Here is a 19,987-nt window from a genome sequence, read left to right as displayed (position 1 = left end):
AAGCGCAAAATCCATTCTTTTTCACTAAATGTTGTGGAATGAAAATATTCACTGCATTTTAGATAAGATGGCAAATACTGAGCAGAGCAATCAGTATTATAGGTAAGCAAAAATTAATGAAAAAAATTTTTAAACATTGTAAGATTTGGTGTTTTTTCTCTAACTGTTGTTTTTTTATATCCACAGGTTGTTCGGTGTGACTTCTCTTACTCAGACAAACTGCTCGAGCACTTGGATGATCATCAAGAATCAAGAGTTACATTGGTATCACCATGCTAATCCAATCTTACTGCTGGTGATGTACTACACCCTTGCAACTCTTATCCGTCTTTGGCTACAAGAGCCCATTGTAAGGATAACTTCCTTCTCTTTTTTAGCACTAAGGACTGGGAGGCTGGCCAATGCAGATACTTACTAACAGAGGTGCAAATATTTGAGAAAGTTAAGGGAAATAGACAGCAAGTTCAAGACGGTACCTTGAATTTGGTCTTTTTGAAGAGTCTGATCTTGCAGAGTTACATGGATATTCTTCTTAAAGTCAGCAGGACTATTTGTGTAGGGACTACAATGGCAGAGCATTAACACTTACTCTGATTTGGAAAGCCAGTATTGATATGCAGTAGTGCAGGTGCTATCCAAAGGAAGGCAAACATCGGGGGCTTGTCTAGCAGCACTGAGATAGGATACAGGCTGGCACAGGATGCTGCAAGACAAGACAGAGATTTGCTACTGATAGATAAATTTTTTCTTAAAACTTTTCCTCCTCCTGAATCCCTGAATTCCCCCACTCCCTGAATTCCTCCTGAATCTGTGTGCCTGAGTGAAAATCACAGCTTTCACTTAAAAGAAAGAGACAAACTGTAAATTTCTACTTCTTCCAGTTTCAGAGGAAGAAGGGAATATAAGAACGAAAATGTATCTTAAAAGCTTAGAAACTGGAAGGATAAAGAGGATGATCCTAAGCATTATTTGTTTTACTCTCCTGATCATCTGAGGCTTGACATGAGTTTTAGAGTTCAGGTTTAGCAGTGCTGTAAACCACAATGAAAATACTCATGACTGAGCTGTGAATTAGTGGAGTTTGTAGTAGCAAGTAAAAATGTCAAAGGTTTTCTTATTTTAAGGATGTTTCTTCATATAACGGATGATGTAAAAGTTTAACGTTTAAAAAGGCAGACAAAATATATCACCTCTGAATTGACATGTCTGATATTTGCGGTTTACATATATTGGGCTTCATAATAAAAGGTGAAAGATTCCAGAACTGTCCGCTTGAGTTATTAAAAAATCATGTTTTAAGTTTCCAGAAATCTTAAGACTGGCTTTTCTGAATCACATTTAAAAGATCATGGTCCTGTGCCCTCTGGCATTGGGTTCTTTTAAGGTTTTTTTCCTATTGTTTTTTTTCTGCAGCTGCAACAGCTGGAAACTTGCTTCTTTTTTTTTTTTTTTCCCCCTTAAGTGAAAACTGAGATTTTCAAATAATAATATGATTTTAGCATTGGAGCTGTAACTAAAACTTCACATCTCACAAACTGCATAGTAAAATCATGAGAACTACTCACAGAGGAGTAACCACATGTGAAATGCAGTTAGTGGGAGCTGTGTGATCTCAGCATCTCTGGGAATTCATTTACAGCACCCGGGTTGTTTTCATCCAACTTTCACCATCTTAAAGTTTGGTCCTGGGTCTAAGTTAGTTACTGTGCTTTTTCAGTGGAGAGAAATGGGCCTGTCCATCTCAGGATAGAGTGAATCCTGCAAGTTCCTCCAGGGATTAGAGAGGAACTAGAGAGGACTTGTCTGCACTTCTTTCTTTTAGACTACTTTTGTTGTCTGAGATGGATATTCCCATAAGACACTAAAATCAGTCTCTGAGAACTGGAAACAAGTCAAATTAGAGATGCTTTCTAAGCAATTGAGCTAGAGCGAGTAAGTCTTAAAAGAGATTAATATAAGAAAAGTTGATGTCTCTCAAACCCCTGGCTACATGAGCGGCAATACAAAGTCTTGGCAGTCACATGGGAACTTCAGATGTCAGGGGAATGATGCTTCCCTCCGAAGAGAAACGGACACTTAAAAAAAGATAACATTGTAAAGAAAATTGTACCCATGCATTAATGCTGTTTTTTTGATGCATAGGATGTAGTGATGCAAGTATTTGTCATTAGAAAGAGATGCTGAGATTTTTACACAATTTTTCCTTATGGCCTTTTTTTGTCTATATGGATTTTTTTTTTCCTTTAGTGGTGCCACAGATCAGGAATTATTCTTTCTCTTTTAGCTTTCTCCTTGTAGACTCTATTCTCAATTCTTTAAATCCAGAAATAATTGTATTCCAGGTTTAATTGAAATGTTTTTTGACTTGTAAATTTGTGTTGCATTTGATTCATTATGGAACTAAGTATATAACCTGCCTTTACAATCTCCAGATTTACAAGTTAGACTGTATTTAGGATCTCTTAGGATTTATTCTGTGAATGGCATTTTGGGGTCCTCATGCGGACAAAATTACTGCTGCACTGCAGCAGGAGTTGTCTCCGAGACAGATGCTCTTGAAACTGTCTCTGAATACTGCAGCTGATGAACAATTTTACAAGAACAGTGCCCACTTCAAATCTTGGGTTTCAGGGTGAAGCTTTTTGTGTATGCGCCACAGCCTGTCAAAGTACAGCATGTATGAGATTTCAGTGTACGGTCTCTGTGTGGGATTCTGTATGGATCTTACTCATGCAAAACGCCCTTGGCAGTCAGTGGAAGTTTAGCTTTTCTTATGCTGGCTATTTTGGGTCCTGATTTGTTCTAACATTGAGTCGTGTGAAATTCTACCTCTGCAAATAAGAAGAGGCAATCTGCCTCTGGAGATTTCAGCTCATAGTTGTAACTGCTAGTACTGAATATATGAATAAGGCCCATTCATTCTGTCCTGTGAGTGGTAAGGAATAGTACAGAAGTCAAAAGAGTTACAGCAATTTAATGTAGAGTCCTCTTAAAGAATTTCTAGAATGGTTTGAATTAAGAGGCATTTGAGAGTTGCTCAGGTAGTGGAAGAACTGAAAGAATTAGACAAGTCAAAGGACTTTCACAGGTTGTAATCATAGTACTGTTTTCTAACTTCCCTTCCTTGTCTGAGAAAGAGAAAACAAGATTTCCCACCCTCCCCTATAGTCGCTTAGGCTAAAAATATGTTACTGAAATCATTGTCTACATCTTAGGTCTTTTGGTATTGTTTTGGTCAACCAGGTTCCAAACTAAATGCTGTTGATAAACAGTTTGTTATGGTTCACATTTATATTAAAGTTTCAGATGGCAGAGACAAGTATTTTAAGCACAGAATCAGTTCGTTTCATCTTACAGTTTTGCTAGGAATGCACTTTTACAATCAAATATAAATATACAATCATATGTGAAATGTGCTACCATTGCCTCTGAGAAGTAAAACTAAATTAATAAACACTGTTTATCTAAGTCAAGATTTAAAAAATAGAACCTTACTGTTAGGATTGGAATGGAGAGAGTTTCACAACCAGCTAGGATGTTTGGATGTCCTGTTCCCATGGGTAGCTTTGCAGACCTCTTCCCAGCATCCTGATTTATTCTTATTCTATTTCATTGACTGATTTTGCATAAGCCATGAGAACACTTACCACCAGCTAGTTCCCAATAAAAGCCTAATTTGGGACCCTACCTTTGAAACACCTCAAGTTCAGACAAAAACTAGCTTTTGCACCATGAGGTATCTCTTTGTTGGCAGTAGAGTTTCAGTAAAACAGCAAGTACCAAGGCAGATGGATATTTCTGTTGTAAACCAAAAGTCAGCTTAGTAAGACTTCATTTGAAGTAGAAATTTAAGTATCTTGCTACAGTAGAAAGGACAAAATAGCCAAGATAAAAATCGTAAGTCCTTCCAAACAGACCATTCAGGTTGAAATAAAATATGACAATTAGTTGACTAGTTGTTTTGTAGTTAATAACAGGTTAAGTTTAGAACAAAGCTACTAAAGCTGGTGTGTAATCTGTATTTTGGCTGCAGCTCAGCAAAGTTCCTAAACCTCCACTTAAGTCCTACTGAAGTTATTAAGACCTTGCCACAGGTTCCATTTTCCACAAGCCCACTTATACTCTCTTGAATAGGGGTGGTTTTATGAAGCAAGACCTTACAGTTGTACGAATGAGGATTTGGCTCAATACTCTAAACAACTGATACTGGTGGAAGTTGTGATGAGAGGAAGTGGAGTTTTGGTGACTCTTTGAATTTGGTAATTCAAAGTTTGTTGAGCTTTGGTAAGTTCAACAGCAATGTAAAACCCAACTCGAGCACTTTTCATTTCTTGTTAGAGTCACATGTGTGTACAGCACTTTATTCACATAGGAAAACATTTTTTTTAAAGCAGTACTTCAAAGCATAGGTAAATGTACCTTTCAGTCCTCACCATTCCTACCAGTTTTGAGATAAACATCCAGGCATTAGTGGATGGCAGAGTGGAATATCCACTGCTAGTATTATTCCATAATATTCACTTTATGTTCTTGCATACCTTCCTCTGAAATTTTGAATACTTATTATTTCCATCACAGACAAAAATCTAAAAATCACATGAAGTCTTGGGAGAAGAGGAGAAACCAGAAAACTAAGGAAGTAGAGAGGGCAAATAGTAATGAAAATAAAAAGCAGAGTCAAGGTCTAAGGTTCAAAATGAGAAACTGGGCAAAGACGGAGTAACTTCAGTAGTGGTAGCATCTCCCTGATGGTATCCCAGGGCTGGTGAGTGCTGTTGAGCAACACTGTGCTGGAGATGCTCACAGCTTTCACAGGCAGCCTGCTGGCTCCAGAGCACCCCCTTACTCCCTTTAGCACCACACGGTTCATCTTTCTCCTCTCACTGGTATGAACAGCAAGGTTCTGCTTTGTGACAGCTCAGCTGGGAAGTTCAAGATTGCAGGAAAAAGAGGGACAGTGCAGGAAGAGGAGCCCAAAGAGGAGCTGTAATCTAGCATGGTTTATGTACACCTACCCAGATCTCCCACTTGTCACTGTGATATAACAACACCCATGTTCAGTCTGTTTGAGAGGCCCCATACCCCTACTGGCCATGGAATTAAGATGGAGTTCAGACCTCTGCATTAGCAATCCTCTGCAATTTAGTGGTAATAGTTTCTGTCACAGATGAAGAAATAGAGCATGTGGATCGTAGACAATAACAGAGTCACAGAACAGTCTGGGTTGAAAGGGACCTCTGGAGATCATCTGATCTAACTTCTTGTGAGAGCAGGGCCTCAGATTAGGGCCAAGTCTTGGATGTTTCCAGCAAAGGCAGCCAATGCCTGTGATTAATTGTTCTCATGGTGATTTTTTTTTTTTTTTAATATCCAGAAGGCATTTCCCTGAAGCAAATTATCCTCTTAGTCGCTTGTCCTATAGCCATGCCTTGCTGTCAGAAGAGTGCTACTGTCTTCTCTAAAGCTACAATTTAGATATTAGAAGGCTGAAAAAACCCCAGTTCCTGCACCCTTCATCTTCTCCAACCCTCTAATTATACTGACAATTTTCTGGTGGATCCTTTCCAGATTTTCTCTCTCTTTTGAACTGGGGGATGTCAGAACTGAATTGCAGGTATGGCCTGACACAGGCCAGGTACAGTGGAATAATCACATCCCTTGATCTGCTGGCAGTACTCTTGCTGATGCAGCCCGGGAGATGTTTGCCTTAATTGCTGCCAGAGTTCACTGCTGGCTCGTGTTCAGCTTGCTGTGCACCAGGACCTTCTGGGCCTGTTCGACAGAGCTGCTCCCCACACAGTCTGTCCACAGCCTTTATTGTTATGTGGGTTTATTCCAGATGCAGCATGTTATATCAATCTTTGTAAACCTTGTGCATTTTTTAGTTGGCCCATCTCTAGCCTGTCTCTCTGTGGTGGCTCTTCCTTCTGGTCCATCTACCTCAACTCCTAGGTCAGTCTCATCCACAACCTTTGTGCGGGTGCGTTCCATCCAGATAGTTTTAATCTTTTCAGTTCTTCAGTTGTTTAATGGAGCAGATTTGGCTTTTCGCATAGACAGGCAAATGAAAAAAGTGAATTTGCTTTCAATACTTTGCCTTGAAAATTAAATATCTGTATACTAGCTTAAGGTATGACTAGCTTAAGGTATATAGTAAGGTAGGATGTGAAGGTCTATGTAATTCTGGTGTCTTGTAACTATCAGGAAAACATCTTGGCATTGACAGACCAGCAGTTATACAAAAGCTCTGTCGTCATTTCTGAAAATGTCATCTCAGTAAGAGTTATCTATCATAGATCAAGAGTGTTAGACACTAAAAGATGTTTCAAAGACATACTTTGGAGAGGGAGTATCAATTAGGGGAAAATTTAAATTCCTCTGGTAAGATTGTTATTGAGAGAGCTATAACTAGTCTTGTAATTTGTATTGTTTAGCAGATGCCTGATGAAGAGAAATCTGTTAGCAGGGAAGATGACAAAGAAATAGCCTGCAGCCCAATTCCAATGACAGCGGAGAGAAGACGTAGTTTGTGGTATGCAAGCCACTATACAACTGATGAGAGAAAAGTAAGGCTGGAGGGGGACGGGTCTCTGCATTAAATGTATTTCAATCAGTTAATTTTATCACAGTTACTTTGAAATGAAGGGGAGCAGCATTATATAGGTTGCAAGTAAGAAGATCTTCACGTGCGATTATATAAATTAGATGTAATATCAAGGCTGTGTGGCAGATAGGAATATATTTTATAAAAATTAATAAAGAAGAGAAGCCAGTGTAAGGAAGTAAAAGAAGAGCATGCTCTGTGTTTTGAGCTTCCGCATTTAACAAGTTTTGGGCCATGCTTTTGGCATGAGGCCATTATCTTTGTGCAAAACAGCTAGAAAGTCTGTCAGGGAGCTAAATGATGATGTAAAGATCTGATCTGCCTTGTAACTACTAATTAGCACTGTCATTGGTAAGGGCGGACTGCCAGCTTATCTTCCTCCAAGCACACTGGTGCCCTTGTTGGATATTTGTAGCAGGGCAGGTAAGGCAGTTGGTGTAAAAGCTCCTGGAAAGGCCCAGCTTTCTACCCCCTGTCCTCACCAGCTGCAGTGCAAAATTTCATTTGACAAGTTGCAGTCAAATTTGGGATATAGGAACACTCCGTTGAGCCACATACACTCAAGCCCCAAGAACTCCGCCATAATAATAGTAATGGTAAACAAGCTGGCAAATGAATGAAGTATCACATTTTATATTAGTATAAACTTTTCCTTGGAAGTATTTTTATAATTACAGTAATTCTAATGATCATTTAAAAACTTAGTTTTTAAGCATTAGATCATTAGAAAGACATTAGAAAGCAGTTAATCAGTATAATGCCATACTGATTAATTCTTTGACCTAGTATCTAAAATTTCAATGCAACATTCTCAGTTTTGGTTTAGAATTCACAGGAACATACAGTAAAGTTATGTCAATGCTATGGCACACTAAATACCATTTTATGAAGCGTAGTGTACAATTCTGCTGGCTTTTTAAGAATTCTTTCTGAATTTCTTAGTGCAAAAGTCAGCAAATATGCATGCACCTATTCAAAAAGTTAGACTTATTAATGCTTGAGCTGTGCTTTTTTAATAATTTGTCCTTGCATTGCTTTTTGCAGCTTCTGTCAATGACCCAAGATGAATACAAGCCATCGGATGTTAGTATACTACTAGTCTTTGTAATTTTGTAATTCTTCTTAATATGTGTAAATATGGATTACACTTTATACAGATAAAAGCTTAGATGACATTTTTAAAACTTCATTATTTTGGTTAGCCTGCCATTTACCCTATAGCCTTGATTATCCTAAATATAATTGTCATTTGCTTCCTTAATAATTGCACTGAGAAACCACTGATCAGCCCTAAAGTTGATAATTTGAAATTAAACTGCTTGTAGTAGTACCAACTGGCAAACGATCTTTGCTCTTTCATTGGGTTTAAATAAGATATCAAAATATGCTTTCTAATGCAATCCATCTTTAAACTTGGTTTAGCTTCTTTGCTGTATTTTTTTCTTTCGTTTGTGTTGAAATGCTGAGGCCCTTAAAGCATGACTGACAACACATATGAGTTCAATTTACAGATTACAGAAAATCCAAGTCTTTGTTTGAACAGACAGCAAATGATCCGTTTATCTTGACTGCTATAGACCCTAGCAGACTCTGAAAGCAGAAACATCCCCTCTGCTCAGCATACACAGAAGGATGGAGATGCAAATGAACCTTGGGAGCAGCTGTAACCAAATCTAAATGTGCTCCACAGCCTGTGCTGCTGAATATAATTGAACGTAACCCAGACACGATTCTGAAACAGCCCACATGTGCCTGTGAATAGTTTCAACAGGCAAAATACGCTCCTATCTCACAGCCTAAGCAGGTGTCTTCAGCATTTACTGCTGAAGTAATGCTCAGTCTTCAGCATTTGCTACCATCACCCATTGCATGTGAATTTCTGCCAATACAAGAGTTATTTATGATTATGGTTATGATTATCCAAACAAGCACAAGGGATAAAATTTAATTCACAAAAATAAAACAATGAAACAGTGTTGAATTAGTGCTACCAAGTGGCGTAAATGTGGCATCAGTAACAAAAATTACCACAACTGGTTTTATTAATGGCAGCAATATAGATCTCACCAGTAATAACTTAAAATTGAAAGCAATTTGTAACCATTATTTTCATAACTACTGGAAATAATGAGATGTGAACTGAATTCTGAAAATCTCAATATCTTAGTTTGCCTAAAAAGGCGGATGAATTTTTGGTTAAAACTTTAACTTAAACGCAAGAGATATAATGGTACTTTCCTATCTTGGCTGTAAAAAGCCAATTTAACCTGGGAAATGCAGGATGTCTGAAGATGGGCTCACTGAGTTACAGTCTGTGCGCTGAGCCATGTGGTCTACCTTAGCCTTCCCCAGCTGTGGATGTGTTAACTGAGTCCACCTTTCCACTGCTTTTTCTTTCCATTTAATTTCATAGGTAGGACAGACCAAGAGCATGCAAATAGTCATTTACTGTGGCTCAGCTGACTGTAGTAACTTAATTGCTTTTGCTTGTGTAGCCACACTTTTATTCCTTTTCAGACTGCTTGTGTGTAAATTGAAGTGTTACCTAATGCAACGTGACATTCTGGGAATTTGAAAAAAACCTTGAAAACTTTTAAAGAAAATATTTATAGAAGTTCAGAGATGCAGCAGCATTTTACTGTTTGCTAAAGAACTTCTTCACTGAAACCAATTTGTAATCCTATTGATATTGCATAAAAAGCTAACAACGATTAATTTTGGAAGCTGTTATGTGCTACTTTTGTATGCAACATGACTATAACACGTCAATTTCTTTGGAAGGAAGTAACTGCCATTACTCATTAAGCTCCTTTAACTGCCAATCCAACAGTAGGGAGGCAGAGAGATAGGAGTCACGTTCTCCAAAGAGCCACCCCAAATGCAGTCCCTCTCTCCGTTCTCCTGGCAGGTGCTGCTGGTAACAGTGAACGGGAACCCTGCTGACTATCACACCATCCACCCCACACTGCCGTTAGAAAATGGTCCAGCCAAAGCAGATATGTACTCAACGCCACAGTACAAATGGGAGCCTTCGGATGACATGTCAGGTAGTGAATTGTCTGGAAATTACCCTTACTTCCATATTTTTTCTTATTCTGTGTCTCCGTTCACTGCTGCCAGCATTTATTTTCATTTTGGTAAGCTCTTTGGCCTCTTGAAGTTAAATAGCTGCTGTTGCTTTACAATGATGGCTGACTGCACAGCAACCTTGTAAACTGGGCTGTAGGCATATCCAAAATACTTTGCCTACCAACACGGTGATGGTGCGTTTTGCGTTGCTTTACTCTGTTCAAATGTAATTTTTCTTTGGCGCCCATCTTGAGCTTGCTGATTGCAGTAGAAGTAGCCATCAGAGTGATTAGAAGTGAAATCGTTCCAGGAGAGAGTGTGTATACTACTTTTAGACCAGCATGAATTGCAAATAAGAATTTCTTTTTCTACTTAGAAAAGGAAGAGGAGGAGGAGGAGGAAGAGGAAGAGGAAGTTACTCAGGAGGAAAAAGAAAATGTTAAATTACATGCCCTGGTCTCTGTGTTCCAATTTATCATGAAACAAAGTTACATTTGTGCTCTGATAGCTATGATGGTAAGTACTGGCAGCAAAAAAGTAATGCTGTTAATTTTACAAATAAACGTGTCTTCTCAGTGTTTTCCTGAAAGTAGTCTCATTGGTTGGTTTTCAGTAAGTGTTTGCATCAGAGTTAGAAAATATCAATATGGTGTCCGCATCATTTTAGGTCTGTTTTGTGTTACCGATGCAGAATTCCCAGGCCTGTTATAGACCTATAAATAGGGCAACACGTGGGGTTCTGGGTAAAGTATCACATTTCCAGCACTGGGAGCCCTGGGTTTTGTTTCTGTTGAATGTCAGAAAACCACTGGGACTCAGTTTTCTATTGATTACAAAGCTTCTGCATAGGCAGGCTTGTCATGCTTTTGCTCCACTCAGAAATTTGCCTACAAAATTAAAGCATTTCATAGTGATATAGTAAATATAAAAAATATAGTTCCTGTTTCATGTTGAAGCATGCATCCAGTTATTCTCTGAGAAGAAAAGATCTGTAAAGCCTGATTTCCAATATTGACAGAGAAAGGTCTCAAGGAAAATACAACTTCATGCGAAGCAAGATTTTGCTATTGTTTCACTTACGACCCTTATTTCTCTTTCTCCTGTTGTTGCTTGCTTTTAAGCCCACTTGATGCAAATACCTTGAGCTGCACTGTAGCAAGTTTTCAGCATAATTATTAGATCTTGCTCCATATTCCCAATGCAAACTTTGGTTTTACTGTTTTGGAAAGGTTTCAACTGTGATGAAATTAGCCGTAAAGCTTCTTGGCCCAATTTTGTATTAAAAAAGGTAAAACAAATTAGCTTGGCTGCTTCTTGTTTGCATAAAGTTTCAAACTTTATTTGCTGTCCTTTAACAGGAAAAATTACTCAACTAAATAAAGCAGACTCCTTGTGCAGAATCTGGATCTGGCTTGATGCATTCTGAGACATTAGCAAGTAGTTGTTTTCATATTGACATAATGCCTCTTTTTCCTATTTTTTAAACTCAAATGCTTCATATGATCGCATTTCCTTTTTAATTCATTTCTAGGGCCATATCTCTCAATATCAAAGGAGAAGATATATTTGAAGAGCTTTCTTGTAGTTTAATATTGAGACACTAGTAGCGTTTTTCTTAGTGATATATCCCTATTTTATAGAACCCAAATTCATTTGTGAATTTATTTATGGTGTGATGTGATGCAAGTTCCACTTACCCCATAGCCAAAGACAGCTCAGTGTAAGTTATTTTCCTATATGGGGCCAGAGAAGGATCATATTAGTGTTTTTCACATACCCTTAAAAGAAGTAATTTCCAAGGGGGCTGAGTTAAACTGATTGAAATAGTCTTAATGTTTCATACTTTTCTATTTAAACTGAAAAGGAATCTAAAATGTTTTATTGACGGGTATACAGGCATATAGCTGAATTGAATCCTAAATCGATGACACAATATTAATAAAGTACACTTAAAACCCCAGTCCTTTTCCCTGAGTGTTTAATAGAGCAGTTTTCAGTAACTGATTTCTGCAAGCTGTAGAAAACATTCGGTAATTGTGAGTATTTCAGGTGATGTAACATGGTTAGTGTAGGCTAAATGTTCCTCAGGTTAGGTGTGTGCATACCGTAGCTTTCCATTTTAAATTGATTCCACAAAAGCTAAACCAGTATGGAGTTAACGTAGTTTTGTAAGTCCGTCTAAGACCTTGAATGTAGTAGCTATTAAATGTGTTCTGCTATTCCTACTCTGAATTCTTTGCTGCATTCTTTGCAAGAAGATCTTGTACGTGCAAAAGTTACTCTGTATTTAGTTTGGGGTAATGAGAAGCAATGAGTCTGCTTACAAACCCCACCAAGGTGCAATTAATGCACAAAGCAGGGTTCACACTTAGCTGTGGGCTTCTTAAGAATCCACGTTCTATACATTCTCCAAGGGGCCTATTGTAGCCGGCCCAGTAGCCAATTAATATGGGACAGAGTCTCATCATAATGAAAATGTGTGCTAAGTAGAGAAGCATAAGGTAAGTGTGACTGGCATTATGCATCAATGTTGTCCCTGAATGTATCTGTGAACCTTTTTTTCCTCTCTTTCCTTTTTCCACAAGGCATGGAGTATCACATATCACAGCTGGTTGACTTTTGTGTTACTGATCTGGTCTTGCACATTGTGGATGATTCGGGACCGAAGGAAATACGCCATGATCAGTTCACCATTCATGGTTTTCTATGGAAATTTACTGCTAACGTTACAGTATATATGGAGTATTGAGCTCAAGAATGATGAGCTTCCTCAAGTGTCCGGTTTTTTAGAAAGAAAGGAACCTGGAGAGTTGGCATCAAAGGTAGGTGTTACAAACAGCTGAGATTTATTTATGAAACCACAAAATATATTGTGATAAAAAATTTGAATCTCTTTCGCATTTTCTGTCTTTTCTGGTATTTCTTTAAGAGTGAATCCTCAATACTGAGTATAACCATGTTCAGTAGCAGTTCTATAATAAAGCATAACTCGTTAAAAAATAGCGTTCAGAAAATGGCTTCTTGCTTGTTAGGCTAATACCAAAACAAATGTTTCAGACATCTTTGTGCATTTTCATGATAATTCTGTAGAAAATTCTTAGGAGGTGGAAATTGCTCGCTTGTTTGGTCTTACAAACTGGATGCAAAACTAGATGTGATTTAATTTGTTAGATTAATACTCATGGGATGTCAGGGCTGTCTCTGAATATGATGGCAACTGGAACTGTGGTGTCATTGCAATTACCAGTACTACTCACCCCCTTATGATTTGGCACTAGCAGCAGTACAGGGCTGTGACTGAGCTTTAATTCTTTACCCTTATACCTGAAGCATCATGACTTGGGATCCATTTCAGGTCAGAAACAAGAGAGTTTGTTGACCTCAGTGCATGATAGATTTTTTTTCTTTGATGTCTTGAAAGCACTACAAAATGCATTTTGTTTGGCAGGTTTGCTTCTGGGGGAGTGCATGAGCATAAATAGGAAGTTGCTTCCTAGAGCACCCAAGAGGGGCGTCTCAGAGAGTGCATCTAGTTGGCACTGCTCCCCTTGCGCTAAGTGAATCACTTGCCTTGTGACTCCTAATTACCATTTAAGGTGATTCTGTGAGTGATTTTTCTTGTTGGCAGTGCCCTGTGGACAACCATTTCTGGGTCTTTAATGTATTTGAAAATTAGTGAGTGCTGTATTGTTTCATAAAGGTAGGGCTAATTTAGTAAGAGAGCTAAAGCTCAAGGGGTTCAGCAAGAGAAGCTCTACAGTTTTTCTCAACAACTTTGTAAATCTCTAAGGAGTTTTAACTGTCTTAATACATCAGCACCGTTTACATTTTTTCTTATTAGCTATGTCATCAAATGTCTTATCTGAAAACTCGCTGGTGTCAAGAAAGGAAACTTGTGTATATATGATTATTTGTCCACACCCATAAAACTAATAGAAGATGCCTAGTGGGGTTTGTTAGGCTGAATATACTGCACTTTGTAAATTTCACAGAATCACAGATTGGTTGAAGCTGAAAGAGCCCTCTGGAGGTCATCTAGTCCAACTCCCCTACTTAAGTAGGGACATCTAGAGCTGATTGCCCAGGACCATGCACGGATGGCTTTTGAATATCCACAAGAATGGAGACTCTGCAACCTCCCTGGGCAACCTGTGCCAGTGCTCAGTCACCCTCACAGGAAAAAAGGGTTTCCTGTTGTTCAGAGGGAATCTTCTGTGTTTCAGTTTGTGCACATTGCCTCTTGTCCTATCACTGGGCACTACTGAAAAGAGCCTGTCTCCGTTCTCTTTCCACCCTCCCTTCAGGTATTTATAGACATTGGATAAGATTCCCCCTGAGCTTTCTCTTCTTCAGGCTGAACAGTCCCAGCTCTCTCAGCCTTTCCTCATAGGAGAAGTGCTGCAGTCCCTTCATCCTCATGGCCATTCAACTGGACTCTCTCCCATATGTCCATGTCTCTCTTTACTGGGGCGCCAGAACGGGACACAGCACTCCAGCTGTGGCCTCACCAGTGCTGAGTAGAGGGGAAGGATCACCTCCCTTGACCTGCTGGCAACACTCCTCCTAATGCGTCCCAAGATACCATTTGCCTTCTTTTCTATAAGGGCACATTGCTGGCTTATGTTCAACTTGGTGTCCACCAGGACCTCTAGGCCTTTTCTGCCAAACTACTCTCCAGTTGATCAGTCCCCAGCATATAATAGTGCATGAACTGATTGTTCCTCTGTGGGTGCAGGACTGGGCACTTACCCTTGTTGAGCTCCATGATGTTCCTGTCCGCCCTTTTCTCCAGCCTGTCGAGGTCCCTCTGGATGGCAGCACAACCCTCCAGTGTATCAGCCACTCCTCCCTGTTTTTTATCGTCAGCAAACTTGGTGAGGGTGCGCTCTGTCCCATCATCCAGATCATTAATGAAGAGGTTAAACAGGACTGGATCCAGTATTGACCCCTGGAGTACATCGCTAATCACTGACCTCCAACTAAATCTTATGCCACTGATCACCACACCCTGAGATCAGCTGTTCAGCCAGCTGTCAGTACACCTCACTGTCTGCTCATCCAGCCCATACTTCATCAGCTTGTGTATGAGGATCTTATGGGAGACAGTGTCAAAACCCTTCCTGAAGTCTAGGTAAACAATAACCACTGCTCTCCTTTCGTCTACAAAGCCAGTCATTTCATTGCAGAAGTTTATCAAGTTGGTCAAGCATGACTTCCCCTTGGTGAATCTACGCTGACTGTTCCTCATCATTTTCTTGTCCTTCATGTGCCTGGAAATGGTTTCCAGGATTAGCTGCTCCATCACCATAGAATCTTCGAATTGTAGAATGGTTTAGGTCAGAAAGGACCTTTAAAGATCGTCTAGGCCAACCATCCTGAGGCAGGCAGGACCATCTTTCACTAAACGATCTTGCTCAAAGCCCCATCCAACCTGACCTTGAACACTTCCAGGCATGGGACATCCACAACTTCTCTGGGCAACCTCTTCCAACGTCCCACCGCCCTCACCTTCCCAGGGATCAAGTGTCCTGTAGTTCACAGAATCACACAATGGTTTGGGTTGGAAGGGACCTTAAAGATCATCTAGTTCCAACCCCCCTGCTATGGGAAGGGACACCTCCCACCAGACCAGGCTGCTCAAAGCCTCATCCAGCCTGGCCTTGAACACTTCCAGGGATGGGGCATCCACAACTTCCCTGGGCAACCTGTTCCAGTGCCTCACCACCCTTACAGTAAAGAATTGCTTCCTGATATCCAATCTAAATGTACCCTCCTTCGGTTTGAAGCCAGTACCCTGTGTCCTATCATAACGCTCCCTGACAAAGAGTCCCTCCCCATCCTTCCTGTAGGCCCCCTTTAGGTACTGGAAGGCTGCTATAAGGTCTCCTTGGAGCCTTCTCTTCTCCAGGCTGAACAACCCCAACTCTCTCAGCCTGTCCTCATAGCATAGGTGCTCCAGCCCTCTGATCATCTTTGTGGACCTCCGCTGGACCTGTTCCAAAAGGTTCATGTCCTTCTTGTGTTGAGGACTCCAGAGCTGAACACAGTACTCCAGGTGGGGTCACCAGAGCAGAGTAGAGGGGCAGAATCACCTCCCTCGACCTGCTGGCCACACTTCTTTTGATGCAGCCCAGGATGTGGTTGGCTTTCTGGGCTGCAAGTATGCATTGCCTGCTCATGTTGAGCTTCTCATCCACCAGCACCCCCAAGTCCTTCTCCTCAGGGCTGCTCTCAAGCCATTCTTCGCCCAACCTGTATTTGTGCCTGGGATTGCCATGACCCAGGTGCAGGACCTTGCACTTGGCCTGGTCGAACTTCATGAGGTTCGCACAGGCCCACTTCTCAAGCCTGTCAAGGTCCCTCTGGATGGCATCCCTTCCCTCCAGCATGTCGACTGTGCCACACAGCTTGGTGTCGTCAGCAAAATTCCTGAGGGTGCACTCATCCCACTGTCCATGTCACTGACAAAGATGTTAAACAGCACTGGTCCCAGTACTGACCCCTGAGGAATGCCACTCGTCACTGGTTTCCACATGGACATTGAGCCATTGACTGCAACCCTTTGAGTGCGGCCATCTAGCCAGTTCCTTATCCACCAAGTGGTCCATCCATCAAATCCATGCTTTTCCAATTTAGAGACCAGGATGTCATGTGGGACAGTGTCAAATGCTTTGCATAAGTCCAGGTAGATGACGTCAGTTGCTCTCCCCTTATCTACCATTGCTGGTTCCCTGGCTTCTTCTTCTTCTTGCCCTTCTTGAATATAGGAGTGACATTTTCTTTCCTCCAGTCTTCCAGCGCTTCTTGTGGTCACCATAATCAATCAAAGATTATTGAGAGTAGCCTCTACAATGACACCAGCCAGCTCCCTCAGCCCTCATGAGTATATCCCATCAGGACTCATGGGCTTATGTGTGCTCAGTTTGCTTAAGTATTCCCTGACCTGATCCTCTTCCACCAAGGATGCATCTTCCTTGCTTCAGACCTTTCCACATTGTCTGGGACCTGTGATTCCTGAAGGCCAGTCTTGCTAGCAAGGACTGAGGCAAAGAAGGCATTTGGGACTTCAGCCTTTTGCATGTCCTGTGTCACCAGGGCCCTTGCCCCTCTCAGCAGTGGGCCCACATTTTCCCTAGCCTTCCTTTTTTTGCTTACGTACTTGCAGAATCTCTTCTTGCTGCTCTTGACATGCCTCACCAGACTCAACATCAGGCCTTGACTTTTCTCACCGTGTCTCTGCATGCTCAGCCAGTGTCTCTATAGTCCTCTCAGGTTACCTGGCTCATCATCCATGCCCAGGCAGAGCTGATGCATTCCAGCTGCGGTCTCACAGAAATCACAACTCCACCTCCACATCTTCCTGGCCTGTGCTTCCTAAAGAACCTGTATCTCTCCATTGCAGCTATGCAAGCCATCACACCCTCTCTCTGTGATCCCAACAAGATTACAGCCCTGCACAGAGGTGTCTAATTCCTTGTGTTTTTTTCCCTATGCTGCATGCATTAGTGTCCAGGCACTTCAGAGAGGCACCCGGCATGCTGATTTCCCACAAAGGATCTGCAAGGTTTCCCTATAATAGTGCATTGAAAGAATTTCCTTGCTTACATAGAAATGCTTGAGGTGACCCCACATAAGCCCTGTTTTGTTGATTATGTGTTTCCTTTCATTCATATCACCCCAGGTGCCCCTTGTTTGTCAGCCCTGTTGTTCACTCCCTTCCAAGGCTGCTGGTAACTCTGTCCCTCCCTGTTATTCCTAGCTTAAAGCTCTTTGAATAAAGATTGAATTTAAAAAGATTGGATACTGTATTCTGCAAAGAGAGGAAAATAGAAAGAAATATACTGTAATTCTTTCTGCATAGTTTTCTGCATGCTATGTGTTTCCTGGTCTGAAAAAGAAATAAAATGGATACTGTAAAAGGTGGACTAAAAGCATTTCTTTGATCTGCAGTCCTTCAAGTCTTCTCACAGAACCAGCTCTGGCTCTGGAAACACCAAAGAGAACAAGGTGTAAATGCAGCAGGGAGATGGAGCTAATCACTGCAGAACAAATCCGTGTTTTACAATATCAGTGGTTTGTGTTGCAAAAGCCAGAGCTCCAGGAGGTATCAGGAGAAGCTGTGACAATTCACACAGGCAGACAATCTTCTGCTGCAGCTCAGTGTTAGACACAGAGTCAGTGAAAACAGCTGTCGCTAGCCTGGGGCGTCTCCTTTCCCCCATGAAGTACTTGCACGTTAGATGAAAACCAGGAGAGCTCTTTACGTTCTACTACTGGCCTTGTCATTCTATTGTATGCAAAATACTTGGCTCTTACATGTTTCCTATTTAAGATTTTATTCTTCGAGCCTATAAAATACTGAAATAACCCTTGTTCTGCACCACCGAAGTTGGTGGAAACTTTGCAGAATGTAAACATAAAATCAAGTGTGTGATCATGCTGTTTTCTGAATTTTGTCCGTCTCTCAGTATTGCAAGCTTTGAATTTAGCTTTTTGCAAAACACAGAAATGCATTCTTCATTAAAGGGATTTATTTATTTCTAAGGTATGCTGCTGTTATGGAATTATCATCTCTTAACGGTCTTTAAAGAATTAAGAGCCATCTCAAATCTTGTAACTGCTCCAAATGCAAGGCACATTCAGTTGACCGTGTCTTTTGTAACTTAAAGACATACAAAGAAATTATTCATTTTTAAATTAATTATGTTTAAGCGCCTGGAGTACCAAATCATAGAATCATAGGATCATAGAATCTTCATGGTTGGAAAGGACCTTTGAGATCAACGAGTCCAACCATACACACACAAAAAAAACCCAAACCCCTGCCTCCTAAATCAAAAGACTTGGGATATATACCAAACGCTAACAATGACAATACACTCACCTGCCTGTGCTTCTTCCCTGCAAAAAGGGAAAAATTAACAAAAATGGACAGATGAAAGTTGTATGAATTGATATATAATGAGAAGATCCTTGAAAACTGAACATAATGGAGAATGGAACTATATAGCTAAATACCTTTAAGAAAAGATGCAGAGTGAAAAGTTACTACTCAATGGAAAAGTGCAAATGAAATAAAGTTGGTTTTAATGCAGGACATTTCCTAAATAACTTAACTTCCACAAAGATGCACTTTGACATTGGTGACATCATTGCCATTTTCTGATGGACAGAGAAAACAAAGGCATGCAAAATTTATGAAAACATATATTTGTATTATCAGGATGTAGGATATGCAATTAGTCTGTTGTTTTTGTTCTGATTTTTGTTTGCAGATTCTTTTCACAATTACTTTCTGGCTACTGCTTAGGCAACACCTCACTGAACAAAAAGCACTTCAGCTAAAAGAAGCTACTTTATCTGAGGTCAAAGTTGGAGATGAAGAAAGTGAAGAAAAAGGTAAAGCCATGTCTGATTCAGTCCTTCAGTCACGATAAAAGTTCCAGTTACTGCATTTCTGTAATGCTGAAAGCAATTAGCAAGATACCTGTTATTAGCTAAGGAAGACTACAAAATCTATGTACAACTATCTTTCTGGGTATAAAAATAAAGCACTTTTGAACTTCAGAAATGCAAATAAAATGAGAATTCTCTTTACTGTTGAACTGCAAATAAATGGAAGATAATTAATATGACTCATTTGAGAAATGTCATGGAACTTCCAAATAATCAGTTTACTCCTGTGTCCCAACTCAAATGAGCAGATTAATTGCTGTAGGAGTTTAACCACAGGAGAAGAGTTTACATAGGAAAAGTCAGTTGCTAAATTCCTTGGAGTTTGTGTTTGCAGATAAACAATTCTACAAAACCAGAAGTTACACTACTAACTTTGATGGGAAAATAAGCATGTATATTTTCAGTGCAGGGGCTCATGCAATCAGAAGCATACCTGAGAGGAAAGTTTACTGCTACAGTTTCAGCTCATCTAACAGCTCAGTGGCCTGTTCTGTCTTTTGCTACCGGGCACGTGTTCCTCTAAACCGTTCTTGTTCTATTCTGTCTCTCTGGATGTTGATCTGAACAAGTTCAACTCCCTGAAATGGCAGAAAGCCAGCCCGGGAAGCAGTGATGTAGCGCTCTGTTTGAGTTTGTCTCAGTAAAATGTCTGATCAGTGTCAGAGCTGGACACTGCAAGGATTTGCAAGGCAAGAGTGAGGAAGGAGTCTGAGAAGACCGATGGTGACTGGGACAAAGGGAGTGGGCAAGCCTTTTGGTGGTGAAGTCTTGATATTGTTCTCAAAGTGAAGAAAAGCATTACAGCTACATGCTCTGAGTTTGACGTGCCCTGCTCTCTAGATACTTGCTTATGTGTAC

At 40.4% G+C, this 19,987-nt stretch overlaps 1 protein-coding gene across 7 annotated transcripts in view; it reads left to right on the top strand.

Moving 5' to 3' along the window:
* Positions 1-19,987, top strand: part of PIEZO2 (piezo type mechanosensitive ion channel component 2) — a 320,464-nt gene that overhangs the window by 213,470 nt on the left and 87,007 nt on the right. For 4 of the 7 annotated variants that reach the window (XM_054192477.1, XM_054192476.1, XM_054192472.1 and 1 more), the window contains exons 8-14: positions 187-349; positions 6,435-6,566; positions 7,649-7,687; positions 9,513-9,651; positions 10,050-10,189; positions 12,259-12,495; positions 18,949-19,072. In XM_054192477.1, the coding sequence (XP_054048452.1) occupies positions 187-349; positions 6,435-6,566; positions 7,649-7,687; positions 9,513-9,651; positions 10,050-10,189; positions 12,259-12,495; positions 18,949-19,072 (974 nt within the window). The remainder of the gene's footprint in view (positions 1-186; positions 350-6,434; positions 6,567-7,648; positions 7,688-9,512; positions 9,652-10,049; positions 10,190-12,258; positions 12,496-18,948; positions 19,073-19,987) is intronic. The other 3 variants (XM_054192479.1, XM_054192473.1, XM_054192475.1) reach the window with 2 other exon arrangements.

The sequence above is a fragment of the Rissa tridactyla genome, chromosome 2, assembly GCF_028500815.1.
Source record: "Rissa tridactyla isolate bRisTri1 chromosome 2, bRisTri1.patW.cur.20221130, whole genome shotgun sequence".
Taxonomy (NCBI): domain Eukaryota; kingdom Metazoa; phylum Chordata; class Aves; order Charadriiformes; family Laridae; genus Rissa; species Rissa tridactyla.
Note: the sequence above shows the minus strand (reverse complement) of the source record. Positions and strands in the feature narration are given on the sequence as shown.